The following is a 22,622-nucleotide window of genomic DNA, read 5'->3' on the forward strand; positions in this document are numbered from 1 at the left end:
AGAGTGACAGACCAGTCCCCACCAGTACTGTCACCCAGTTTTAGACACAGACAGACCCGTCCCCAACAGTACTGTACCCCAGTGTTATACAGTGACAGACCCGTCCCCACCAGTACTGTAACCCAGTGTTATACAGTGACAGACCCGTCCCCACCAGTACTGTACCCCAGTGTTATACAGTGACACCCCTGTCCCCACCAGTACTGTACCCCAGTGTTATACAGTGACAGAACCGTCCCCACCAGTACTGTCACCCAGTGTTATACAGTGACAGACCCGTCCCCAACAGTACTGTACCCCAGTGTTATACAGTGACAGACCCGTCCCCACCAGTACTGTAACCCAGTGTTATACACTGACAGACCCGTCCCCACCAGTACTGTACCCAGCGTTATACAGTGACAGACCCGTCCCCACCAGTACTGTACCCGAGTGTTATACAGTGACAGACCAGTCCCCACCAGTACTGTACCCCAGTGTTATACAGTGACAGACCCGTCCCCACCAGTACTGTACCCCAGTGTTATACAGTGACAGACCTGTCCCCACCAGTACTGTACCCAAGTGTTATACAGTGACAGATCCGTCCCCACCTGTACTGTAGCCCAGTGTTATACAGTGACACCTCTGTCCCCACCAGTACTGTACCCCAGTGTTATACAGTGACAGACCTGTCCCCACCAGTACTGTACCCAAGTGTTATACAGTGACAGATCCGTCCCCACCAGTACTGTATCCCAGTGTTATACAGTGACAGCCCTGTCCCCACCAGTACTGTAACCCAGTGTTATACAGTGACAGACCCGTCCTCACCAGTACTGTACCCCAGTGTTATACACTGACACCCCTGTCCCCACCAGTACTGTACCCCAGTGTTATACAGTGACAGACCCGTCCCCACCAGTACTGTACCCCAGTGTTATACAGTGACAGACCCTACCCCACCAGTACTGTACCCCAGTGTTATACAGTGACAGACCCGTCCCCACCAGTACTGTACCCCAGTGTTATACACTGACAGACCCGTCCCCACCAGTACTGTACCCCAGTGTTATACAGTGACAGACCCGTCCCCACCAGTACTGTACCCAGTGTTATACAGTGACAGACCCGTCCCCACCAGTACTGTACCCCAGTGTTATACAGTGACAGTCCCGTCCCCACCAGTACTGTACCCCAGTGTTATACAGTGACTGACGCGGCCCCACCAGTACTGTCACCCAGTGTTATACAGTGACAGACCCGTCCCCACCAGTACTGTACCCCAGTGTTATACAGTGACAGACCTGTCCCCACCAGTACTGTAACCCAGTGTTATACAGTGACAGACCCGTCCCCACCAGTACTGTACCCCAGTGTTATACAGTGACACCCCTGTCCCCACCAGTACTGTACCCCAGTGTTATACAGTGACAGACCCGTCCCCACCAGTACTGTACCCCAGTGTTATACAGTGACAGACCCGTCCCCAACAGTACTGTACCCCAGTGTTATACAGTGACAGACCCCTCCCCACCAGTACTGTACCCCAGTGTAATACAGTGACACCCCTATCCCCACCAGTACTGTACCCCAGTGTTAAACAGTGACAGATCCGTCCCCACCAGTACTGTACCCCAGTGTGATACAGTGACACCCCTTTTCCCACCAGTAAGGTACCCCAGTGTTATACAGTGATAGACCGGTCCCCACCAGTACTGTACCCCAGTGTTATACACTGACAGACCCGTCCCCACCAGTACTGTGCCCCAGTGTTATACAGTGACACCCCTGTCCCCACCAGTACTGCACCCCAGTGTTATACAGTGACAGACCTGTCCCCACCAGTGCTGTACCCCAGTGTTACACAGTGACAGACCTGTACCCACCAGTACTGTTCCCCAGTGTTACACAGTGACAGACCCGTCCCCACCAATACTGTACCACAGTGTTATACAGTGACCGGCCCGTCCCCACCAGTACTCTACCCCAGTGTTATACAGTGACAGACCCGTCCCCACCAGTACTGTACCCCAGTGTTCTACAGTGACAGACCTGTCCACACCAGTACTGTACCCCAGTGTTATACAGTGACAGATCCGCACCCACCAGTACTGTAGCCCAGTGTTATACAGTGACACCCCTGTCCCCACCAGTACTGTACCCCAGTGTTATACAGTGACAGACCAGTCCCTACCAGTACTGTACCCCAGTCGTTATACAGTGACACCCCTGTCCCCACCAGTACTGTACCCAAGTGTTATAAGTGACAGACCCAGTCCACACCAGTACTGTACCCCAGTGTTATACAGTGACAGACCTGTCCCCACCAGTACTGTACCCCAGTGTTATACAGTGACAGACCCGTCCCCACCAGTACTGTACCCCAGTGTTATACAGTGACAGATCCGTCCCCACCAGTACTGTACCCCAGTGTTATACAGTGACACCCCTGTCCCCACAAGTACTGTACCCGAGTGTTATACAGTGACAGATCTATCCCCACCAGTACTGTAGCCCAGTGTTATACAGTGACAGACCAGACCACACCAGTACTGTACCCCAGTGTTATACAGTGACAGACCTGTCCCCACCAGTACGGTACCCCAGTGATATACAGAGACAGACCCGTCCCCACCAGTACTGTACCCAGTGTTATACAGTGAGAGACCCGTCCCCACCAGTACTGTACCCCAGTGTTATACAGTGACAGACCCGTCCCCACCAGTACTGTACCCCAGTGTTATACAGTGACAGACCCTGTCCCCACCAGTACTGTACCCCAGTGTTATACAGTGACAGACCCGTCCCCACCAGTACTGTACCCCAGTGTTATACAGTGACAGACCCGTCCCCACCAGTACTGTACCCCAGTGTTATACAGTGACAGACCTGTCCCCACCAGTACTGTACCCCAGTGTTATACAGTGACAGACCTGTCCCCACCAGTACTGTACCCCAGTGTTATACAGTGACAGACCCGTCCCCACCAGTACTGTACCACAGAGTTATAAAGTGACAGGCCCGTCCCCACCAGTACTCTACCCCAGTGTTATACAGTGACAGACCCGTCCCCACCAGTACTGTACCCCAGTGTTATACAGTGACAGACCTGTCGCCACCAGTACTGTACCCCAGTGTTATACAGTGACAGATCCGTCCCCACCAGTACTGTAGCCCAGTGTTATACAGTGACACCCCTGTCCCCACCAGTACTGTACCCCAGTGTTATACAGTGACAGATCCGTCCCCACCAGTACAGTACCCCAGTGTTATACAGTGACAGACCCGTCCACACCAGTACTGTAACCCAGTGTTATACAGTGACAGACCTGGCAACACCAGTACTGTACCCCAGAGTTATACAGTGACAGACCCGTCCCCACCAGTACTGTAACCCAGTGTTATACAGTGACAGACCTGTCCCCACCAGTACTGTCACCCAGTTTTAGACACTGACAGACCCGTCCCCACCAGTACTGTACCCCAGTGTTATACAGTGACAGACCCGTCCCCACCAGTACTGTAACCCAGTGTTATACAGTGACAGACCCGTCCCCACCAGTACTGTACCCCAGTGTTATACAGTGACACCCCTGTCCCCACCAGTACTGTACCCCAGTGTTATACAGTGACAGAACCGTCCCCACCAGTACTGTCACCCAGTGTTATACACTGACAGACCCGTCCCCAACAGTACTGTACCCCAGTGTTATACAGTGACAGACCCGTCCCCACCAGTACTGTAACCCAGTGTTTATACAGTGACAGACCCGTCCCCACCAGTACTGTACCCCAGTGTTATACAGTGACCGACCCGTCCCCACCAGTACTGTACCCCAGTGTTATACAGTGACAGACCAGTCCCTACCAGTACTGTACCCCAGTGTTATACAGTGACAGACCCGTCCCCACCAGTACTGTACCCCAGTGTTATACAGTGACAGACCTGTCCCCACCAGTACTGTACCCCAGTGTTATACAGTGACAGACCTGTCCCCACCTGTACTGTAGCCCAGTGTTATACAGTGACACCCCTGTCCCCACCAGTACTGTACCCCAGTGTTATACAGTGACAGACCTGTCCCCACCAGTACTGTACCCAAGTGTTATACAGTGACAGATCCGTCCCCACCTGTACTGTAGCCCAGTGTTATACAGTGACACCCCTGTCCCCACCAGTACTGTAACCCAGTGTTATACAGTGACAGACCCGTCCTCACCAGTACTGTACCCCAGTGTTATACACTGACACCCCTGTCCCCACCAGTACTGTACCCCAGTGTTATACAGTGACAGACCAGTCCCCACCAGTACTGTACCCCAGTGTTAGACAGTGACAGACCCGACCCCACCAGTACTGTACCCCAGTGTTATACAGTGACAGAACCGTCCCCACCAGTACTGTCACCCAGTTTTAGACACTGACAGACCCGTCGCCAACAGTACTGTACCCCAGTGTTATACAGTGACAGACCCGTCCCCACCAGTACTGTAACCCAGTGTTATACAGTGACAGACCCGTCCCCACCAGTACTGTACCCCAGTGTTATACAGTGACACCCCTGTCCCCACCAGTACTGTACCCCAGTGTTATACAGTGACAGAACCGTCCCCACCAGTACTGTCACCCAGTGTTATACACTGACAGACCCGTCCCCAACAGTACTGTACCCCAGTGTTATACAGTGACAGACCCGTCCCCACCAGTACTGTACCCCAGTGTTATACAGTGACAGACCCGTCTCCACCAGTAGTGTGCCCCAGTGTTATACAGTGACAGACCTGGCAACACCAGTACTGTACCCCAGAGTTATACAGTGACAGACCCGTCCCCACCAGTACTGTACCCCAGTGTTCTACAGTGACAGACCTGTCCCCACCAGTACTGTCACCCAGTTTTAGACACAGACAGACCCGTCCCCAACAGTACTGTACCCCAGTGTTATACAGTGACAGACCCGTCCCCACCAGTACTGTAACCCAGTGTTATACAGTGACAGACCCGTCCCCACCAGTACTGTACCTCAGTGTTATACAGTGACACCCCTGTCCCCACCAGTACTGTACCCCAGTGTTATACAGTGACAGAACCGTCCCCACCAGTACTGTCACCCAGTGTTATACACTGACAGACCCGTCCCCAACAATACTGTACCCCAGTGTTATACAGTGACAGACCCGTCCCCACCAGTACTGTAACCCAGTGTTTATACAGTGACAGACCCGTCCCCACCAGTACTGTACCCGTGTTATACAGTGACCGGCCCGTCCCCACCAGTACTGTACCCGAGTGTTATACAGTGACAGACCAGTCCCTACCAGTACTGTACCCCAGTTTTATACAGTGACAGACCCGTCCCCACCAGTACAGTACCCCAGTGTTATACAGTGACAGACCTGTCCCCACCAGTACTGTACCCAAGTGTTATACAGTGACAGATCCGTCCCCACCTGTACTGTAGCCCAGTGTTATACAGTGACACCCCTGTCCCCACCAGTACTGTACCCCAGTGTTATACAGTGACAGACCTGTCCCCACCAGTACTGTACCCAAGTGTTATACAGTGACAGATCCGTCCCCACCTGTACTGTAGCCCAGTGTTATACAGTGACACCCCTGTCCCCACCAGTACTGTAACCCAGTGTTATACAGTGACAGACCCGTCCTCACCAGTACTGTACCCCAGTGTTATACACTGACACCCCTGTCCCCACCAGTACTGTACCCCAGTGTTATACAGTGACAGACCAGTCCCCACCAGTACTGTACCCCAGTGTTAGACAGTGACAGACCCTACCCCACCAGTACTGTACCCCAGTGTTATACAGTGACAGAACCGTCCCCACCAGTACTGTCACCCAGTTTTAGACACTGACAGACCCGTCGCCAACAGTACTGTACCCCAGTGTTATACAGTGACAGACCCGTCCCCACCAGTACTGTACCCCAGTGTTATACAGTGACAGACCCGTCCCCACCAGTACTGTACCCCAGTGTTATACAGTGACACCCCTGTCCCCACCAGTACTGTACCCCAGTGTTATACAGTGACAGAACCGTCCCCACCAGTACTGTCACCCAGTGTTATACACTGACAGACCCGTCCCCAACAGTACTGTACCCCAGTGTTATACAGTGACAGACCCGTCCCCACCAGTACTGTAACCCAGTGTTATACAGTGACAGACCCGTCCCCACCAGTACTGTACCCCAGTGTTATACAGTGACACCCCTGTCCCCACCAGTACTGTACCCCAGTGTTATACAGTGACAGATCCCTCCCCACCAGTACTGTAACCCAGTGTTATACAGTGACAGACCCTTCCCCAACAGTACTGTACCCCAGTGTTATACAGTGACAGACCCCTCCCCACCAGTACTGTACCCCAGTGTAATACAGTGACACCCCTATCCCCACCAGTACTGTACCCCAGTGTTAAACAGTGACAGATCCGTCCCCACCAGTACTGTACCCCAGTGTTATACAGTGACACCCCTTTTCCCACCAGTAATGTACCCCAGTGTTATACAGTGATAGACCCGTCCCCACCAGTACTATACCCCAGTGTTATACAGTGACAGACCCGTCCCCACCAGTACTGTGCCCCAGTGTTATACAGTGACACCCCTGTCCCCACCAGTACTGCACCCCAGTGTTATACAGTGACAGACCTGTCCCCACCAGTACTGTACCCCAGTGTTACACAGTGACAGACCTGTACCCACCAGTACTGTTCCCCAGTGTTACACAGTGACAGACCCGTCCCCACCAATACTGTACCACAGTGTTATACAGTGACCGGCCCGTCCCCACCAGTACTGTACCCCAGTGTTATACAGTGACAGACCCGTCCCCACCAGTACTGTACCCCAGTGTTCTACAGTGACAGACCTGTCCACACCAGTACTGTACCCCAGTGTTATACAGTGACAGATCCGCACCCACCAGTACTGTAGCCCAGTGTTATACAGTGACACCCCTGTCCCCACCAGTACTGTACCCCAGTGTTATACAGTGACAGACCAGACCATACCAGTACTGTACCCCATCGATATACAGTGACACCCCTGTCCCCACCAGTACTGTACCCAAGTGTTATAGTGACAGACCCATCCACACCAGTACTGTACCCCAGTGTTATACAGTGACAGACCTGTCCCCACCAGTACTGTACCCCAGTGTTATACAGTGACAGACCCGTCCCCACCAGTACTGTACCCCAGTGTTATACAGTGACAGATCTGCCCCCACCAGAACTGTACCCCAGTATTATACAGTGACACCCCTGTCCCCACAAGTACTGTACACGAGTGTTATACAGTGACAGATCTGTCCCCACCAGTACTGTAGCCCAGTGTTATACAGTGACAGACCAGACCACACCAGTACTGTACCCCAGCGTTATACAGTGACACCCCTGTCCCCACCAGTACTGTACCCCAGTGTTATACAGAGACAGACCCGTCCCCACCAGTACTGTAACCCAGTGTTATACACTGACAGACACGTCCCCAACAGTACGATACACAAGTGTTATACAGTGACAGACTCGTCCCCACCAGTACTGTACCCGTGTCATACAATGACACCCCTGTCCCCACCAGTACTGTACCCCAATGTTATACAGTGACAGACCTGTCCCCACCAGTATTGTACCCCAGTGTTATACACTGACAGACCCGTCCCCACCAGTACTATACCCCAGTGTTAAACAGTGACAGACCTGTCCCCACCAGTGCTGTACCCCAGTGTTACACAGTGACAGACCTGTACCCACCAGTACTGTTCCCCAGTGTTACACAGTGACAGACCCGTCCCCACCAATACTGTACCACAGTGTTATACAGTGACCGGCCCGTCCCCACCAGTACTCTACCCCAGTGTTATACAGTGACAGACCCGTCCCCACCAGTACTGTACCCCAGTGTTCTACAGTGACAGACCTGTCCACACCAGTACTGTACCCCAGTGTTATACAGTGACAGATCCGTACCCACCAGTACTGTAGCCCAGTGTTATACAGTGACACCCCTGTCCCCACCAGTACTGTACCCCAGTGTTATACAGTGACAGACCCGTCCCCACCAGTACTGTACCCCAGTGTTATACAGTGACAGACCCGTCTCCACCAGTAGTGTGCCCCAGTGTTATACAGTGACAGACCTGGCAACACCAGTACTGTACCCCAGAGTTATACAGTGACAGACCCGTCCCCACCAGTACTGTACCCCAGTGTTATACAGTGACAGACCTGTCCCCACCAGTACTGTCACCCAGTTTTAGACACAGACAGACCCGTCCCCAACAGTACTGTACCCCAGTGTTATACAGTGACAGACCCGTCCCCACCAGTACTGTAACCCAGTGTTATACAGTGACAGACCCGTCCCCACCAGTACTGTACCTCAGTGTTATACAGTGACACCCCTGTCCCCACCAGTACTGTACCCCAGTGTTATACAGTGACAGAACCGTCCCCACCAGTACTGTCACCCAGTGTTATACACTGACAGACCCGTCCCCAACAATACTGTACCCCAGTGTTATACAGTGACAGACCCGTCCCCACCAGTACTGTAACCCAGTGTTATACAGTGACAGACCCGTCCCCACCAGTACTGTACCCAGTGTTATACAGTGACCGGCCCGTCCCCACCAGTACTGTACCCGAGTGTTATACAGTGACAGACCAGTCCCTACCAGTACTGTACCCCAGTGTTATACAGTGACAGACCCGTCCCCACCAGTACTGTACCCCAGTGTTATACAGTGACAGACCTGTCCCCACCAGTACTGTACCCAGTGTTATACAGTGACAGATCCGTCCCCACCAGTACTGTAGCCCAGTGTTATACAGTGACACCCCTGTCCCCACCAGTACTGTACCCCAGTGTTATACAGTGACAGACCTGTCCCCACCAGTACTGTACCCAAGTGTTATACAGTGACAGATCCGTCCCCACCTGTACTGTAGCCCAGTGTTATACAGTGACACCCCTGTCCCCACCAGTACTGTAACCCAGTGTTATACAGTGACAGACCCGTCCTCACCAGTACTGTACCCCAGTGTTATACACTGACACCCCTGTCCCCACCAGTACTGTACCCCAGTGTTATACAGTGACAGACCAGTCCCCACCAGTACTGTACCCCAGTGTTAGACAGTGACAGACCCTACCCCACCAGTACTGTACCCCAGTGTTATACAGTGACAGAACCGTCCCCACCAGTACTGTCACCCAGTTTTAGACACTGACAGACCCGTCGCCAACAGTACTGTACCCCAGTGTTATACAGTGACAGACCCGTCCCCACCAGTACTGTAACCCAGTGTTATACAGTGACAGACCCGTCCCCACCAGTACTGTACCCCAGTGTTATACAGTGACACCCCTGTCCCCACCAGTACTGTACCCCAGTGTTATACAGTGACAGAACCGTCCCCACCAGTACTGTCACCCAGTGTTATACACTGACAGACCCGTCCCCAACAGTACTGTACCCCAGTGTTATACAGTGACAGACCCGTCCCCACCAGTACTGTAACCCAGTGTTATACAGTGACAGACCCGTCCCCACCAGTACTGTACCCCAGTGTTATACAGTGACACCCCTGTCCCCACCAGTACTGTACCCCAGAGTTATACAGTGACAGATCCCTCCCCACCAGCACTGTAACACAGTTTTATACAGTGACAGACCCTTCCCCAACAGTACTGTACCCCAGTGTTATACAGTGACAGACCCCTCCCCACCAGTACTGTACCCCAGTGTAATACAGTGACACCCCTCTCCCCACCAGTACTGTACCCCAGTGTTATACAGTGACAGATCCGTCCCCACCAGTACTGTACCCCAGTGTTATACAGTGACACCCCTTTTCCCACCAGTAATGTACCCCAGTGTTATACAGTGATAGACCCGTCCCCACCAGTACTATACCCCAGTGTTATACAGTGACAGACCCGTCCCCACCAGTACTGTGCCCCAGTGTTATACAGTGACACCCCTGTCCCCACCAGTACTGCACCCCAGTGTTATACAGTGACAGACCTGTCCCCACCAGTGCTGTACCCCAGTGTTACACAGTGACAGACCTGTACCCACCAGTACTGTTCCCCAGTGTTACACAGTGACAGACCCGTCCCCACCAATACTGTACCACAGTGTTATACAGTGACCGGCCCGTCCCCACCAGTACTGTACCCCAGTGTTATACAGTGACAGACCCGTCCCCACCAGTACTGTACCCCAGTGTTCTACAGTGACAGACCTGTCCACACCAGTACTGTACCCCAGTGTTATACAGTGACAGATCCGTACCCACCAGTACTGTAGCCCAGTGTTATACAGTGACAGTTCCGTCCCCACCAGTACTGTAGCACAGTGTTATACAGTGACAGACCAGACCACACCAGTACTGTACCCCAGCGTTATACAGTGACACCCCTGTCTCCACCAGTACTGTACCCAAGTGTTATAGTGACTGACTCATCCACACCAGTACTGTACCCCAGTGTTCTACAGTGACAGACCTGTCCCCACCAGTACTGTACCCCAGTGTTATACAGTGACAGACCCGTCCCCACCAGTACTGTACCCCAGTGTTATACAGTGACAGACCCGTCCCCACCAGTACTGTACCCCAGTATTATACAGTGACACCCCTGTCCCCACAAGTACTGTACACGAGTGTTATACAGTGACAGATCTGTCCCCACCAGTACTGTAGCCCAGTGTTATACAGTGACAGACCAGACCACACCAGTACTGTACCCCAGCGTTATACAGTGACACCCCTGTCCCCACCAGTACTGTACCCCAGTGTTATACAGAGACAGACCCGTCCCCACCAGTACTGTAACCCAGTGTTATACACTGACAGACACGTCCCCAACAGTACGATACACAAGTGTTATACAGTGACAGACTCGTCCCCACCAGTACTGTACCCGTGTCATACAATGACACCCCTGTCCCCACCAGTACTGTACCCCAATGTTATACAGTGACAGACCCGTCCCCACCAGTATTGTACCCCAGTGTTATACACTGACAGACCCGTCCCCACCAGTACTATACCCCAGTGTTAAACAGTGACAGACCTGTCCCCACCAGTGCTGTACCCCAGTGTTACACAGTGACAGACCTGTACCCACCAGTACTGTTCCCCAGTGTTACACAGTGACAGACCCGTCCCCACCAGTACTGTACCCCAGTGTTATACAGTGACCGGCCCGTCCCCACCAGTACTGTACCCCAGTGTTATACAGTGACAGACCCGTCCCCACCAGTACTGTACCCCAGTGTTCTACAGTGACAGACCTGTCCACACCAGTACTGTACCCCAGTGTTATACAGTGACAGATCCGTACCCACCAGTACTGTAGCCCAGTGTTATACAGTGACACCCCTGTCCCCACCAGTACTGTACCCCAGTGTTATACAGTGACAGACCCGTCCCCACCAGTACTGTACCCCAGTGTTATACAGTGACAGACCCGTCTCCACCAGTAGTGTGCCCCAGTGTTATACAGTGACAGACCTGGCAACACCAGTACTGTACCCCAGAGTTATACAGTGACAGACCCGTCCCCACCAGTACTGTACCCCAGTGTTCTACAGTGACAGACCTGTCCCCACCAGTACTGTACCCCAGTGTTATACAGTGACAGATCCGTCCCCACCAGTACTGTAGCCCAGTGTTATACAGTGACACCCCTGTCCCCACCAGTACTGTAACCCAGTGTTATACAGTGACAGACCCGTCCCCACCAGTACTGTACCCCAGTGTTATACACTGACACCCCTGTCCCCACCAGTACTGTACCCCAGTGTTATACAGTGACAGACCCGTCCCCACCAGTACTGTACCCCAGTGTTAGACAGTGACAGACCCGTCCCCACCAGTACTGTACCCCAGTGTTATACACTGACAGACCCGTCCCCAACAGTACTGTACCCCAGTGTTATACAGTGACAGACCCGTCCCCACCAGTACTGTACCCAGTGTTATACAGTGACAGACCCGTCCCCAACAGTACTGTACCCCAGTGTTATACAGTGACAGAACCATCCCCACCAGTACTGGCACCCAGTGTTATACACTGACAGACCCGTCCCCAACAGTACTGTACCCCAGTGTTATACAGTGACAGACCCGTCCCCACCAGTACTGTAACCCAGTGTTACACAGTGACAGACTCGTCCCCACCAGTACTGTACCCCAGTGTTATACAGTAACACCCCTGTCCCCACCAGTACTGTACCCCAGTGTTATGCAGTGACACCCCTGTCCCCACCAGTACTGTACCCCAGTGTTATACAGTGACAGACCCTTCCACACCAGTACTGTGCCCCAGTGTTATACAGTGACAGACCCGTCCCCACCAGTACTGTACCCCAGTGTTATACAGTGACACCCCTATCCCCACCAGTACTGTACCCCAGTGTTAAACAGTGACAGACCCGTCCCCACCAGTACTGTACCCCAGTGTGATACAGTGACTCCCCTTTTCCCACCAGTAATGTACCCCAGTGTTATACAGTGACAGATCCGTCCACACCAGTACTGTAGCCCAGTGTAATACAGTGACAGACCAGACCTCACCAGTACTGTACCCCAGCGTTATACAGTGACACCCCTGTCCCCACCAGTACTGTAACCCAGTGTTATACAGTGATAGACCCGTCCCCAGCAGTACTGTACCCCAGTGTTATACAGTGACAGACCCGTCCGCACCTGTATTGTGCCCCAGTGTTATACAGTGACAGACCTGGCAACACCAGTACTCTACCCCAGTGTTATACACTGACAGACCCGTCCCCACCAGTACTGTACCCCAGTGTTCTAGAGTGACAGATCTGTCCCCACCAGTACTGTACCCCAGTGTTATACAGTGACAGACCCGTCCCCACCAGTACTGTACCCCAGTGTTATACAGTGACAGACCCGTCTCCACCAGTAGTGTGCCCCAGTGTTATACAGTGACAGACCTGGCAACACCAGTACTGTACCCCAGAGTTATACAGTGACAGACCCGTCCCCACCAGTACTGTACCCCAGTGATCTACAGTGACAGACCTGTCCCCACCAGTACTGTACCCCAGTGTTATACAGTGACAGATCCGTCCCCACCAGTACTGTAGCCCAGTGTTATACAGTGACACCCCTGTCCCCACCAGTACTGTAACCCAGTGTTATACAGTGACAGACCCGTCCCCACCAGTACTGTACCCCAGTGTTATACACTGACACCCCTGTCCCCACCAGTACTGTACCCCAGTGTTATACAGTGACAGACCCGTCCCCACCAGTACTGTACCCCAGTGTTAGACAGTGACAGACCCGTCCCCAACAGTACTGTACCCCAGTGTTATACACTGACAGACCCGTCCCCAACAGTACTGTACCCCAGTGTTATACAGTGACAGACCCGTCCCCACCAGTACTGTAACCCAGTGTTATACAGTGACAGACCCGTCCCCAACAGTACTGTACCCCAGTGTTATACAGTGACAGAACCATCCCCACCAGTACTGGCACCCAGTGTTATACACTGACAGACCCGTCCCCAACAGTACTGTACCCCAGTGTTATACAGTGACAGACCCGTCCCCACCAGTACTGTAACCCAGTGTTACACAGTGACAGACCCGTCCCCACCAGTACTGTACCCCAGTGTTATACAGTAACACCCCTGTCCCCACCAGTACTGTACCCCAGTGTTATGCAGTGACACCCCTGTCCCCACCAGTACTGTACCCCAGTGTTATACAGTGACAGACCCTTCCACACCAGTACTGTGCCCCAGTGTTATACAGTGACAGACCCGTCCCCACCAGTACTGTACCCCAGTGTTATACAGTGACACCCCTATCCCCACCAGTACTGTACCCCAGTGTTAAACAGTGACAGACCCGTCCCCACCAGTACTGTACCCCAGTGTGATACAGTGACTCCCCTTTTCCCACCAGTAATGTACCCCAGTGTTATACAGTGACAGATCAGTCCACACCAGTACTGTAGCCCAGTGTAATACAGTGACAGACCAGACCTCACCAGTACTGTACCCCAGCGTTATACAGTGACACCCCTGTCCCCACCAGTACTGTAACCCAGTGTTATACAGTGATAGACCCATCCCCAGCAGTACTGTACCCCAGTGTTATACAGTGACAGACCCGTCCGCACCTGTACTGTGCCCCAGTGTTATACAGTGACAGACCTGGCAACACCAGTACTCTACCCCAGTGTTATACACTGACAGACCCGTCCCCACCAGTACTGTACCCCAGTGTTCTAGAGTGACAGATCTGTCCCCACCAGTACTGTACCCCAGTGTTAAACAGTGACAGACCTGTCCCCACCAGTGCTGTACCCCAGTGTTACACAGTGACAGACCTGTACCCACCAGTACTGTTCCCCAGTGTTACACAGTGACAGACCCGTCCCCACCAATACTGTACCACAGTGTTATACAGTGACCGGCCCGTCCCCACCAGTACTGTACCCCAGTGTTATACAGTGACAGACCCGTCCCCACCAGTACTGTACCCCAGTGTTCTACAGTGACAGACCTGTCCACACCAGTACTGTACCCCAGTGTTATACAGTGACAGATCCGTACCCACCAGTACTGTAGCCCAGTGTTATACAGTGACACCCCTGTCCCCACCAGTACTGTACCCCAGTGTTATACAGTGACAGGCCCGTCCCCACCAATACTGTACCCCAGTGTTATACAGTGACAGACCCGTCTCCACCAGTACTGCGCCCCAGTGTTATACAGTGACAGACCTGGCAACACCAGTACTGTACCCCAGAGTTATACAGTGACAGACCTGGCAACACCAGTACTGTACCCCAGAGTTATACAGTGACAGACCCGTCCCCACCAGTACTGTACCCCAGTGTTCTACAGTGACAGACCCGTCCCCATCAGTACTGTACCCCAGTGTTATACAGTGACAGACCCGTCCCCACCAGTACTGTACCCCAGTGTTATACAGTGACTGACCCGTCCCCATCAGTACTGTGCCCCAGTGTTATACAGTGACAGACCTGGCAACACCAGTACTGTACCCCAGTGTTATACACTGACAGACCCATCCACACCAGTACTGTACCCCAGTGTTATACAGTGACAGACCTGTCCCCACCAGTACTGTACCCCAGTGTTATACAGTGACAGATCGGTCCCCACCAGTACTGTAGCCCAGTGTTATACAGTGACACCCCTGTCCCCACCAGTACTGTAACCCGGTGTTATACAGTGACAGACCCGTCCCCACCAGTACTGTACCCCAGTGTTATACACTGACACCCCTGTCCCCACCAGTACTGTACCCCAGTGTTATACAGTGACAGACCCGTCCCCACCAGTACTGTACCCCAGTGTTAGACAGTGACAGACCCGTCCCCACCAGTACTGTACCCCAGTGTTATACAGTGACAGCCCTGTCCCCACCAGTACTGTACCCCAGTGTTATACAGTGACAGACCCGTCCCCACCAGTACTGTACCCCAGTGTTATAAAGTGACAGACCCGTCCCCACCAGTACTGTACCCCAGTGTTATACAGTGACACCCCTGCCCCACCTGTACTGTACCCCAGTGTTATACGGTGACAGACCAGTCCCCACTAGTACTGTAACACAGTGTTATACAGTGACAGACCCGTCCCCTCCAGTACTGTAACCCAGTGTTATACAGTGACAGACCCGTCCCCTCCAGTACTGTAACCCAGTGTTATACAGTGACAGACCCATCCACACCAGTACTGTACCCCAGTGTTATAGTGACAGACCTGTCCCCACCAGTACTGTACCCCAGTGTTATACAGTGACAGACCCGTCCCCACCAGTACTGTACACGTGTTACACCGTGACAGACCCGTCCCCACCAGTACTGTATCCCAGTGTTATACAGTGACAGACCCATCCCCACCAGTACTGTTCCCCAGTGTTATACAGTGACAGACCCGTCCCCACCAGTACTGTACCCCAGTGTTATACAGTGACAGACCAGTCCCCACCAGTACTGTGCCCCAGTGTTATACAGTGACACCCCTGTCCCCACCAATACTGTACCCCAGTGTTATACAGTGACAGACCTGTCCCCACCAGTACTGTACCCCAGTGTTATACAGTGACACCCCTGTCCCCACCAGTACTGTACCCCAGTGTTATACAGTGACACCCCTGTCCCCACCAGTACTGTACCCCAGTGTTATACAGTGACAGATCCGTCCCCACTAGTACTGTAGCCCAGTGTTATACAGTGACAGACCAGACCACACCAGTACTGTACCCCCGCGTTATACAGTGACACCCCTGTCCCCACCAGTACTGTACCCCAGTGCTATAGTGACAGACCCATCCACACCAGTACTGTATCCCAGTGTTATACAGTGACAGACCTGTCCCCACCAGTACTGTACCCCAGTGTTATACAGTGACAGACCCGTACCCACCAGTACTGTACCCCAGTGTTATACAGTGACAGAACCGTCCCCACCAGTACTGTATCCCACTGTTATACCGTGACAGACCCGTCCCCACCAGTACTGTGCCCCAGTGTTATACAGTGACAGACCCGTCCCCACCAGTACTGTACCCCAGTGTTATACAGTGACCCCCCTGTCCCCACCAGTACTGTACCCCAGTGTTATACAGTGACAGACCTGTCCCCACCAGTACTGTACCCCAGTGTTATACACTGACACCCCTGTCCCCACCAGTACTGTACCCCAGTGTTATACATTGACAGATCCATCCCCACCATTCCTGTACCCCAGTGTTATACAGTGACAGACCAGACCACACCAGTACTGTACCCCAGCGTTATACAGTGACACCCCTGTCCCCACCAGTACTGTACCCCAGTGTTATACAGTGACAGACCCATCCACACCAGTACTGTACCCCAGTGTTATAGTGACAGACCTGTCCCCACCAGTACTGTACCCCAGTGTTATACAGTGACAGACCCGTCCCCACCAGTACTGTACCCCAGTGTTATACAGTGACAGATCCGTCCCCACCAGTACTGTAGCCCAGTGTTATACAGTGACACCCCTGTCCCCACCAGTACTGTACCCCAGTGTTATACAGTGACAGATCCGTCCACACCAGTACTGTAGCCCAGTGTTATACACTGACAGACCCGTCCCCACCAGTACTATACCCCAGTGTTATACAGTGACAGACCCGTCCCCACCAGTACTGTGCCCCAGTGTTATACAGTGACACCCCTGTCCGCACCAGTACTGTACCCCAGTGTTATACAGTGACAGACCTGTCCCCACCAGTACTGTACCCCAGTGTTATACAGTGACACCCCTGTCCCCACCAGTACTGTACCCCAGTGTTATACAGTGACAGATCCGTCCCCACCAGTACTGTAGCCCAGTGTTATACAGTGCCACCCCTGTCCCCACCAGTACTGTACCCCAGTGTTATACAGTGACAGACCCATCCACACCAGTACTGTACCCTAGTGTTATACAGTGACAGACCTGTCCCCACCAGTACTGTACCCCAGTGTTATACAGTGACAGACCCGTCCCCACCAGTACTGTACCCCAGTGTTATACAATGACACCCCTGTCCCCACCAGTACTGTACCCCAGTGTTACACAGTGACAGACCCGTCCCCACCAGTACTGTACCCCAGTGTTATACACTGACAGACCCGTCCCCACCAGTACTATACCCCAGTGTTATACAGTGACAGACCAGTCCCCACCAGTACTGTGCCCCAGTGTTATACAGTGACAGACCTGTCCCCACCAGTACTGTACCCCAGTGTTATACAGTGACACCCCTGTCCCCACCAGTACTGTACCCCAGTGTTATACAGTGACACCCCTGTCCCCACCAGTACTGTACCCCAGTGTTATACAGTGACAGATCCATCCCCACCATTACTGTACCCCAGTGTTATTCAGTGACAGACCCAACCCCACCAGTACTGTACCCCAGTGTTATACAGTGACAGACCCATCCCCACCAGTACTGTACCCCAGTGTTATACAGTGACAAACCCATCCACATTAGTAGTGTACCCCAGTGTTATACAGTGACAGATCCGTCACCACCAGTACTGTACCCCAGTGTTATACAGTGACAGATCCGTCACCACCAGTACTGTACCCCAGTGTTATACAGTGACAGACCCGTCCACACTAGTACTGTACCCCAGTGTTATAGTGACAGACCCGTCCCCACTGTACTGTACCCCAGTGCTATACACTGACAGACCCGTCCCCACCAGTACTGTACCCCAGTGTTATACAATGACAGACCCATCCCCACCAGTACTGTACCACAGTGTTATACAGTGACAGACCCGTCTCCACCAGTACTGTACCACAGTGTTATACAGTGACAGACCCGTCCACACTAGTACTGTACCCCAGTGTTATACAGTGACACCCCTGTCCCCACCAGTACTGTACCCCAGTGTTATTCAGTGACAGATCCGCCCCCACCAGTACTGTACCCCAGTGTTATACAGTGACAGACCTGTCCCCACCACTGTACCCCAGTGTTATACAGTGACACCCCTGTCCCCACCAGTACTGTACCCCAGTGTTATACAGTGACACCCCTGTCCCCACCAGTACTGTACCCCAGTGTTATACAGTGACAGACCCGTCCCCACCAGTACTGTACCCCAGTGTTATACAGTGACAGCGCCATCCCCACCAGTACTGTACCCCACCGTTATACAGTGACAGACCCGTCCCCACCAGTACTGTACCCCAGTGTTATACAGTGACAGACCCGTCCCCACTAGTACTGTACCCCAGTGTTATACAGTGGCAGACCCGTCCACACTAGTACTGTACCCCAGTGTTATACAGTGACAGACCCGTCCACACTAGTACTGTACCCCAGTGTTATACAGTGAGCGCCCTTTATACTCGCGGTGCCACGTCTTGATGGTGCCAATAAATAAATTGATTATCCCCTAAATTAACAGTATTATCCTACCTGCCAACCTCATGATGACCACGGCACGCTGTCAATGGCACCAACGGTCAGCCTACCTACATGGAAGGAGAAAGCCAGTTATAAGGATGCAGGAGGGGCAGATTTAAGCTCACGGTGAGAGAGAGTCGGAGCAGGGGATTCAGGGTGAGAGAGAGTCGCAGCAGGTGGTTCAGGGTGAGAGAGAGTCGGAGCAGGGGGTTCAGGGTCGGAGCAGGGGGTTCAGGCTGAGAGAGTGTCGGAGCAGGGTGTTCAGGGTGAGAGAGAGTCGGAGCAGGGGGTTCAGGGTGAGAGAGTGTCGGAGCAGGGGGTTCAGGGTGAGAGAGTCGGAGCAGGGGGTTCAGGGTGAGAGAGAGTCGGAGCAGGGGTTCAGGGTGAGAGAGAGTCGGAGCAGGGGGTTCAGGGTGAGAGAGAGTCGGAGCAGGGGGTTCAGGGTGAGAGAGAGTCGCAGCAGGGGGTTCAGGGTGAGAGAGAGTCGGAGCAGGGGGTTCAGGGTGAGAGTGTCGGAGCAGGGGGTTCAGGGTGAGAGAGAGTCGGAGCAGGGGATTCAGGGTGAGAGAGAGTCGGAGCAGGGGGTTCAGGGTGAGAGAGAGTCGGAGCAAGGGGTTCAGGGTGAGAGAGAGTCGGAGCAGGGGGTTCAGAGTGAGAGAGAGTCGGAGCAGGGGGTTCAGGGTGAGAGAGAGTCGGAGCAGGGGGTTCAGAGTGAGAGAGAGTCGGAGCAGGGGGTTCAGGGTGAGAGTCGGAGCAGGGGGTTCAGGGTGAGAGAGAGTCGGAGCAGGGGGTTCAGGGTGAGAGTCGGAGCAGGGGGTTCAGGGTGAGAGAGTGTCGGAGCAGGGGGTTCAGGGTGAGAGAGAGTCGGAGCAGGGGGTTCAGGGTGAGGGAGAGTCGGAGCAGGGGGTTCAGGGTGAGAGAGTCGGAGCAGGGGGTTCAGGGAGAGTCGGAGCAGGGGGTTCAGGGTGAGAGAGAGTCGGAGCAGGGGGTTCAGGGTGAGAGAGAGTCGGAGCAGAGGGTTCAGGGTGAGAGAGTCGGAGCAGGGGGTTCAGGGTGAGAGAGAGTCGGAGCAGGGGGTTCAGGTTGAAAGAGTCGGAGCAGAGGGTTCAGGGTGAGAGAGAGTCGGAGCAGGGGGTTCAGGTTGAAAGAGTCGGAGCAGAGGGTTCAGGGTGAGAGAGAGTCGGAGCAGGGGGTTCAGGGTGAGAGAGAGTCGGAGCAGGGGGTTCAGGGAGAGTCGGAGCAGGGGGTTCAGGGTGAGAGAGAGTCGGAGCAGGGGGTTCAGGGTGAGAGAGAGTCGGAGCAGGGGGTTCAGGGAGAGTCGGAGCAGGGGGTTCAGGGTGAGAGAGAGTCGGAGCAGGGGGTTCAGGGTGAGAGAGAGTCGGAGCAGGGGGTTCAGGGTGAGAGAGAGTCGGAGCAGGGGGTTCAGGGAGAGTCGGAGCAGGGGGTTCAGGGTGAGAGAGAGTCGGAGCAGGGGGTTCAGGGTGAGAGAGTCGGAGCAGGGGGTTCAGGGAGAGTCGGAGCAGGGGGTTCAGGGTGAGAGAGAGTTGGAGCAGGGGGTTCAGGGTGAGAGAGTCGGAGCAGGGGGTTCAGGGTGAGAGAGTCGGAGCAGGGGTTCAGCGTGAGAGAGAGTCGGAGCAGGGGGTTCAGGGTGAGAGAGAGTCGGAGCAGGGGGTTCAGGGTGAGAGAGAGTCGGAGCAGAGGGTTCAGGGTGAGAGAGTCGGAGCAGGGGGTTCAGGGTGAGAGTCGGAGCAGGGGGTTCAGGGTGAGAGAGAGTCGGAGCAGGGGTTCAGGGTGAGAGTCGGAGCAGGGGGTTCAGGGTGAGAGAGAGTCGGAGCAGGGGTTCAGGGTGAGAGAGTGTCGGAGCAGGGGGTTCAGGGTGAGAGACAGTCGGAGCAGGGGGTTCAGGGTGAGAGAGAGTCGGAGCAGGGGGTTCAGGGTGAGAGAGAGTCGGAGCAGGGGGTTCAGGGTGAGAGAGAGTCGGAGCAGGGGGTTCAGGGAGAGAGAGAGTCGGAGCAGGGGGTTCAGGGTGAGAGAGTGTCGGAGCAGGGGGTTCAGGGTGAGACAGTCGGAGCAGGGGGTTCAGGGTGAGAGAGAGTCGGAGCAGGGGGTTCAGGGTGAGAGAGAGTCGGAGCAGGGGGTTCAGGGTGAGAGAGAGTCGGAGCAGGGGGTTCAGGGTGAGAGAGAGTCGGAGCAGGGGGTTCAGGGTGAGAGAGAGTCGGAGCAGGGGGTTCAGGGTGAGAGTCGGAGCAGGGGGTTCAGGGTGAGAGAGAGTCGGAGCAGGGGGTTCAGGGTGAGAGGGAGTCGGAGCAGGGGGTTCAGGGAGAGTCGGAGCAGAGGGTTCAGGGTGAGAGAGAGTCGGAGCAGGGGTTTCAGGGAGAGTCGGAGCAGGGGGTTCAGGGTGAGAGAGAGTCGGAGCAGGGGGTTCAGGGTGAGAGAGTCGGAGCAGGGGGTTCAGGGTGAGAGAGAGTCGGAGCAGGGGGTTCAGGGTGAGAGAGAGTCGGAGCAGGGGGTTCAGGGTGAGAGAGAGTCGGAGCAGGGGGTTCAGGGTGAGAGAGAGTCGGAGCAGGGGGTTCAGGGTGAGAGAGTGTCGGAGCAGAGGGTTCAGGGTGAGAGAGAGTCGGAGCAGGGGGTTCAGGGTGAGAGAGAGTCGGAGCAGGGGGTTCAGGGAGAGTCGGAGCAGGGGGTTCAGGGTGAGAGAGAGTCGGAGCAGGGGGTTCAGGGTGAGAGAGAGTCGGAGCAGGGGGTTCAGGGTGAGAGAGTCGGAGCAGGGGTTCAGGGTGAGAGAGAGTCGGAGCAGGGGGTTCAGGGTGAGAGAGAGTCGGAGCAGAGGGTTCAGGGTGAGAGAGTCGGAGCAGGGATTCAGGGTGAGAGAGAGTCGGAGCAGGGGGTTCAGGGAGAGTCGGAGCAGAGGGTTCAGGGTGAGAGAGAGTCGGAGCAGGGGTTTCAGGGTGAGAGAGTCGGAGCAGGGGGTTCAGGGTGAGAGAGAGTCGGAGCAGGGGGTTCAGGGAGAGAGAGAGTCGGAGCAGGGGGTTCAGGGTGAGAGAGAGTCGGAGCAGGGTGTTCAGGGTGAGAGAGAGTCAGAGCAGGGGTTCAGGGTGAGAGAGAGTCGGAGCAGGGGGTTCAGGGTGAGAGTCGGAGCAGGGGGTTCAGGGTGAGAGAGAGTCGGAGCAGGGGGTTCAGGGTGAGAGAGAGTCAGAGCAGGGGTTCAGGGTGAGAGAGAGTCGGAGCAGAGGGTTCAGGGTGAGAGAGAGTCGGAGCAGGGGGTTCAGGGTGAGAGAGAGTCGGAGCAGGGGGTTCAGGGTGAGGGAGAGTCGGAGCAGGGGGTTCAGGGTGAGAGAGAGTCGGAGCAGGGGGTTCAGGGTGAGAGAGAGTCGGAGCAGGGGGTTCAGGGTGAGAGTGTCGGAGCAGGGGTTCAGGGTGAGAGAGAGTCGGAGCAGGGGGTTCAGGGTGAGAGAGAGTCGGAGCAGGGGGTTCAGGGTGAGAGAGAGTCGGAGCAGGGGGCTCAGGGTGAGAGAGAGTCGGAGCAAGGGGTTCAGGGTGAGAGAGTCGGAGCAGGGGGTTCAGGGTGAGAGAGAGTCGGAGCAGGGGTTCAGGGTGAGAGAGTCGGAGCAGGGGTTCAGGGTGAGAGAGTCGGAGCAGGGGTTCAGGGTG

At 54.5% G+C, this 22,622-nt stretch overlaps 1 protein-coding gene across 2 annotated transcripts in view; it reads right to left on the minus strand.

The window, feature by feature from the left end:
* Positions 1-19,060, minus strand: part of fam3a (FAM3 metabolism regulating signaling molecule A) — an 80,684-nt gene extending 61,624 nt beyond the window's left edge. For both annotated transcript variants that reach the window (XM_041181461.1, XM_041181460.1), the window contains exon 1: positions 18,984-19,060. In XM_041181461.1, the coding sequence (XP_041037395.1) occupies positions 18,984-18,996 (13 nt within the window). In that variant the 5' untranslated portion in view covers positions 18,997-19,060. The remainder of the gene's footprint in view (positions 1-18,983) is intronic.
* Between the last annotated feature and the right edge of the window lie 3,562 nt (positions 19,061-22,622).

Source organism: Carcharodon carcharias (assembly GCF_017639515.1).
Source record: "Carcharodon carcharias isolate sCarCar2 chromosome 35 unlocalized genomic scaffold, sCarCar2.pri SUPER_35_unloc_5, whole genome shotgun sequence".
In the NCBI taxonomy this organism is placed as follows: Eukaryota; Metazoa; Chordata; class Chondrichthyes; order Lamniformes; family Lamnidae; genus Carcharodon; species Carcharodon carcharias.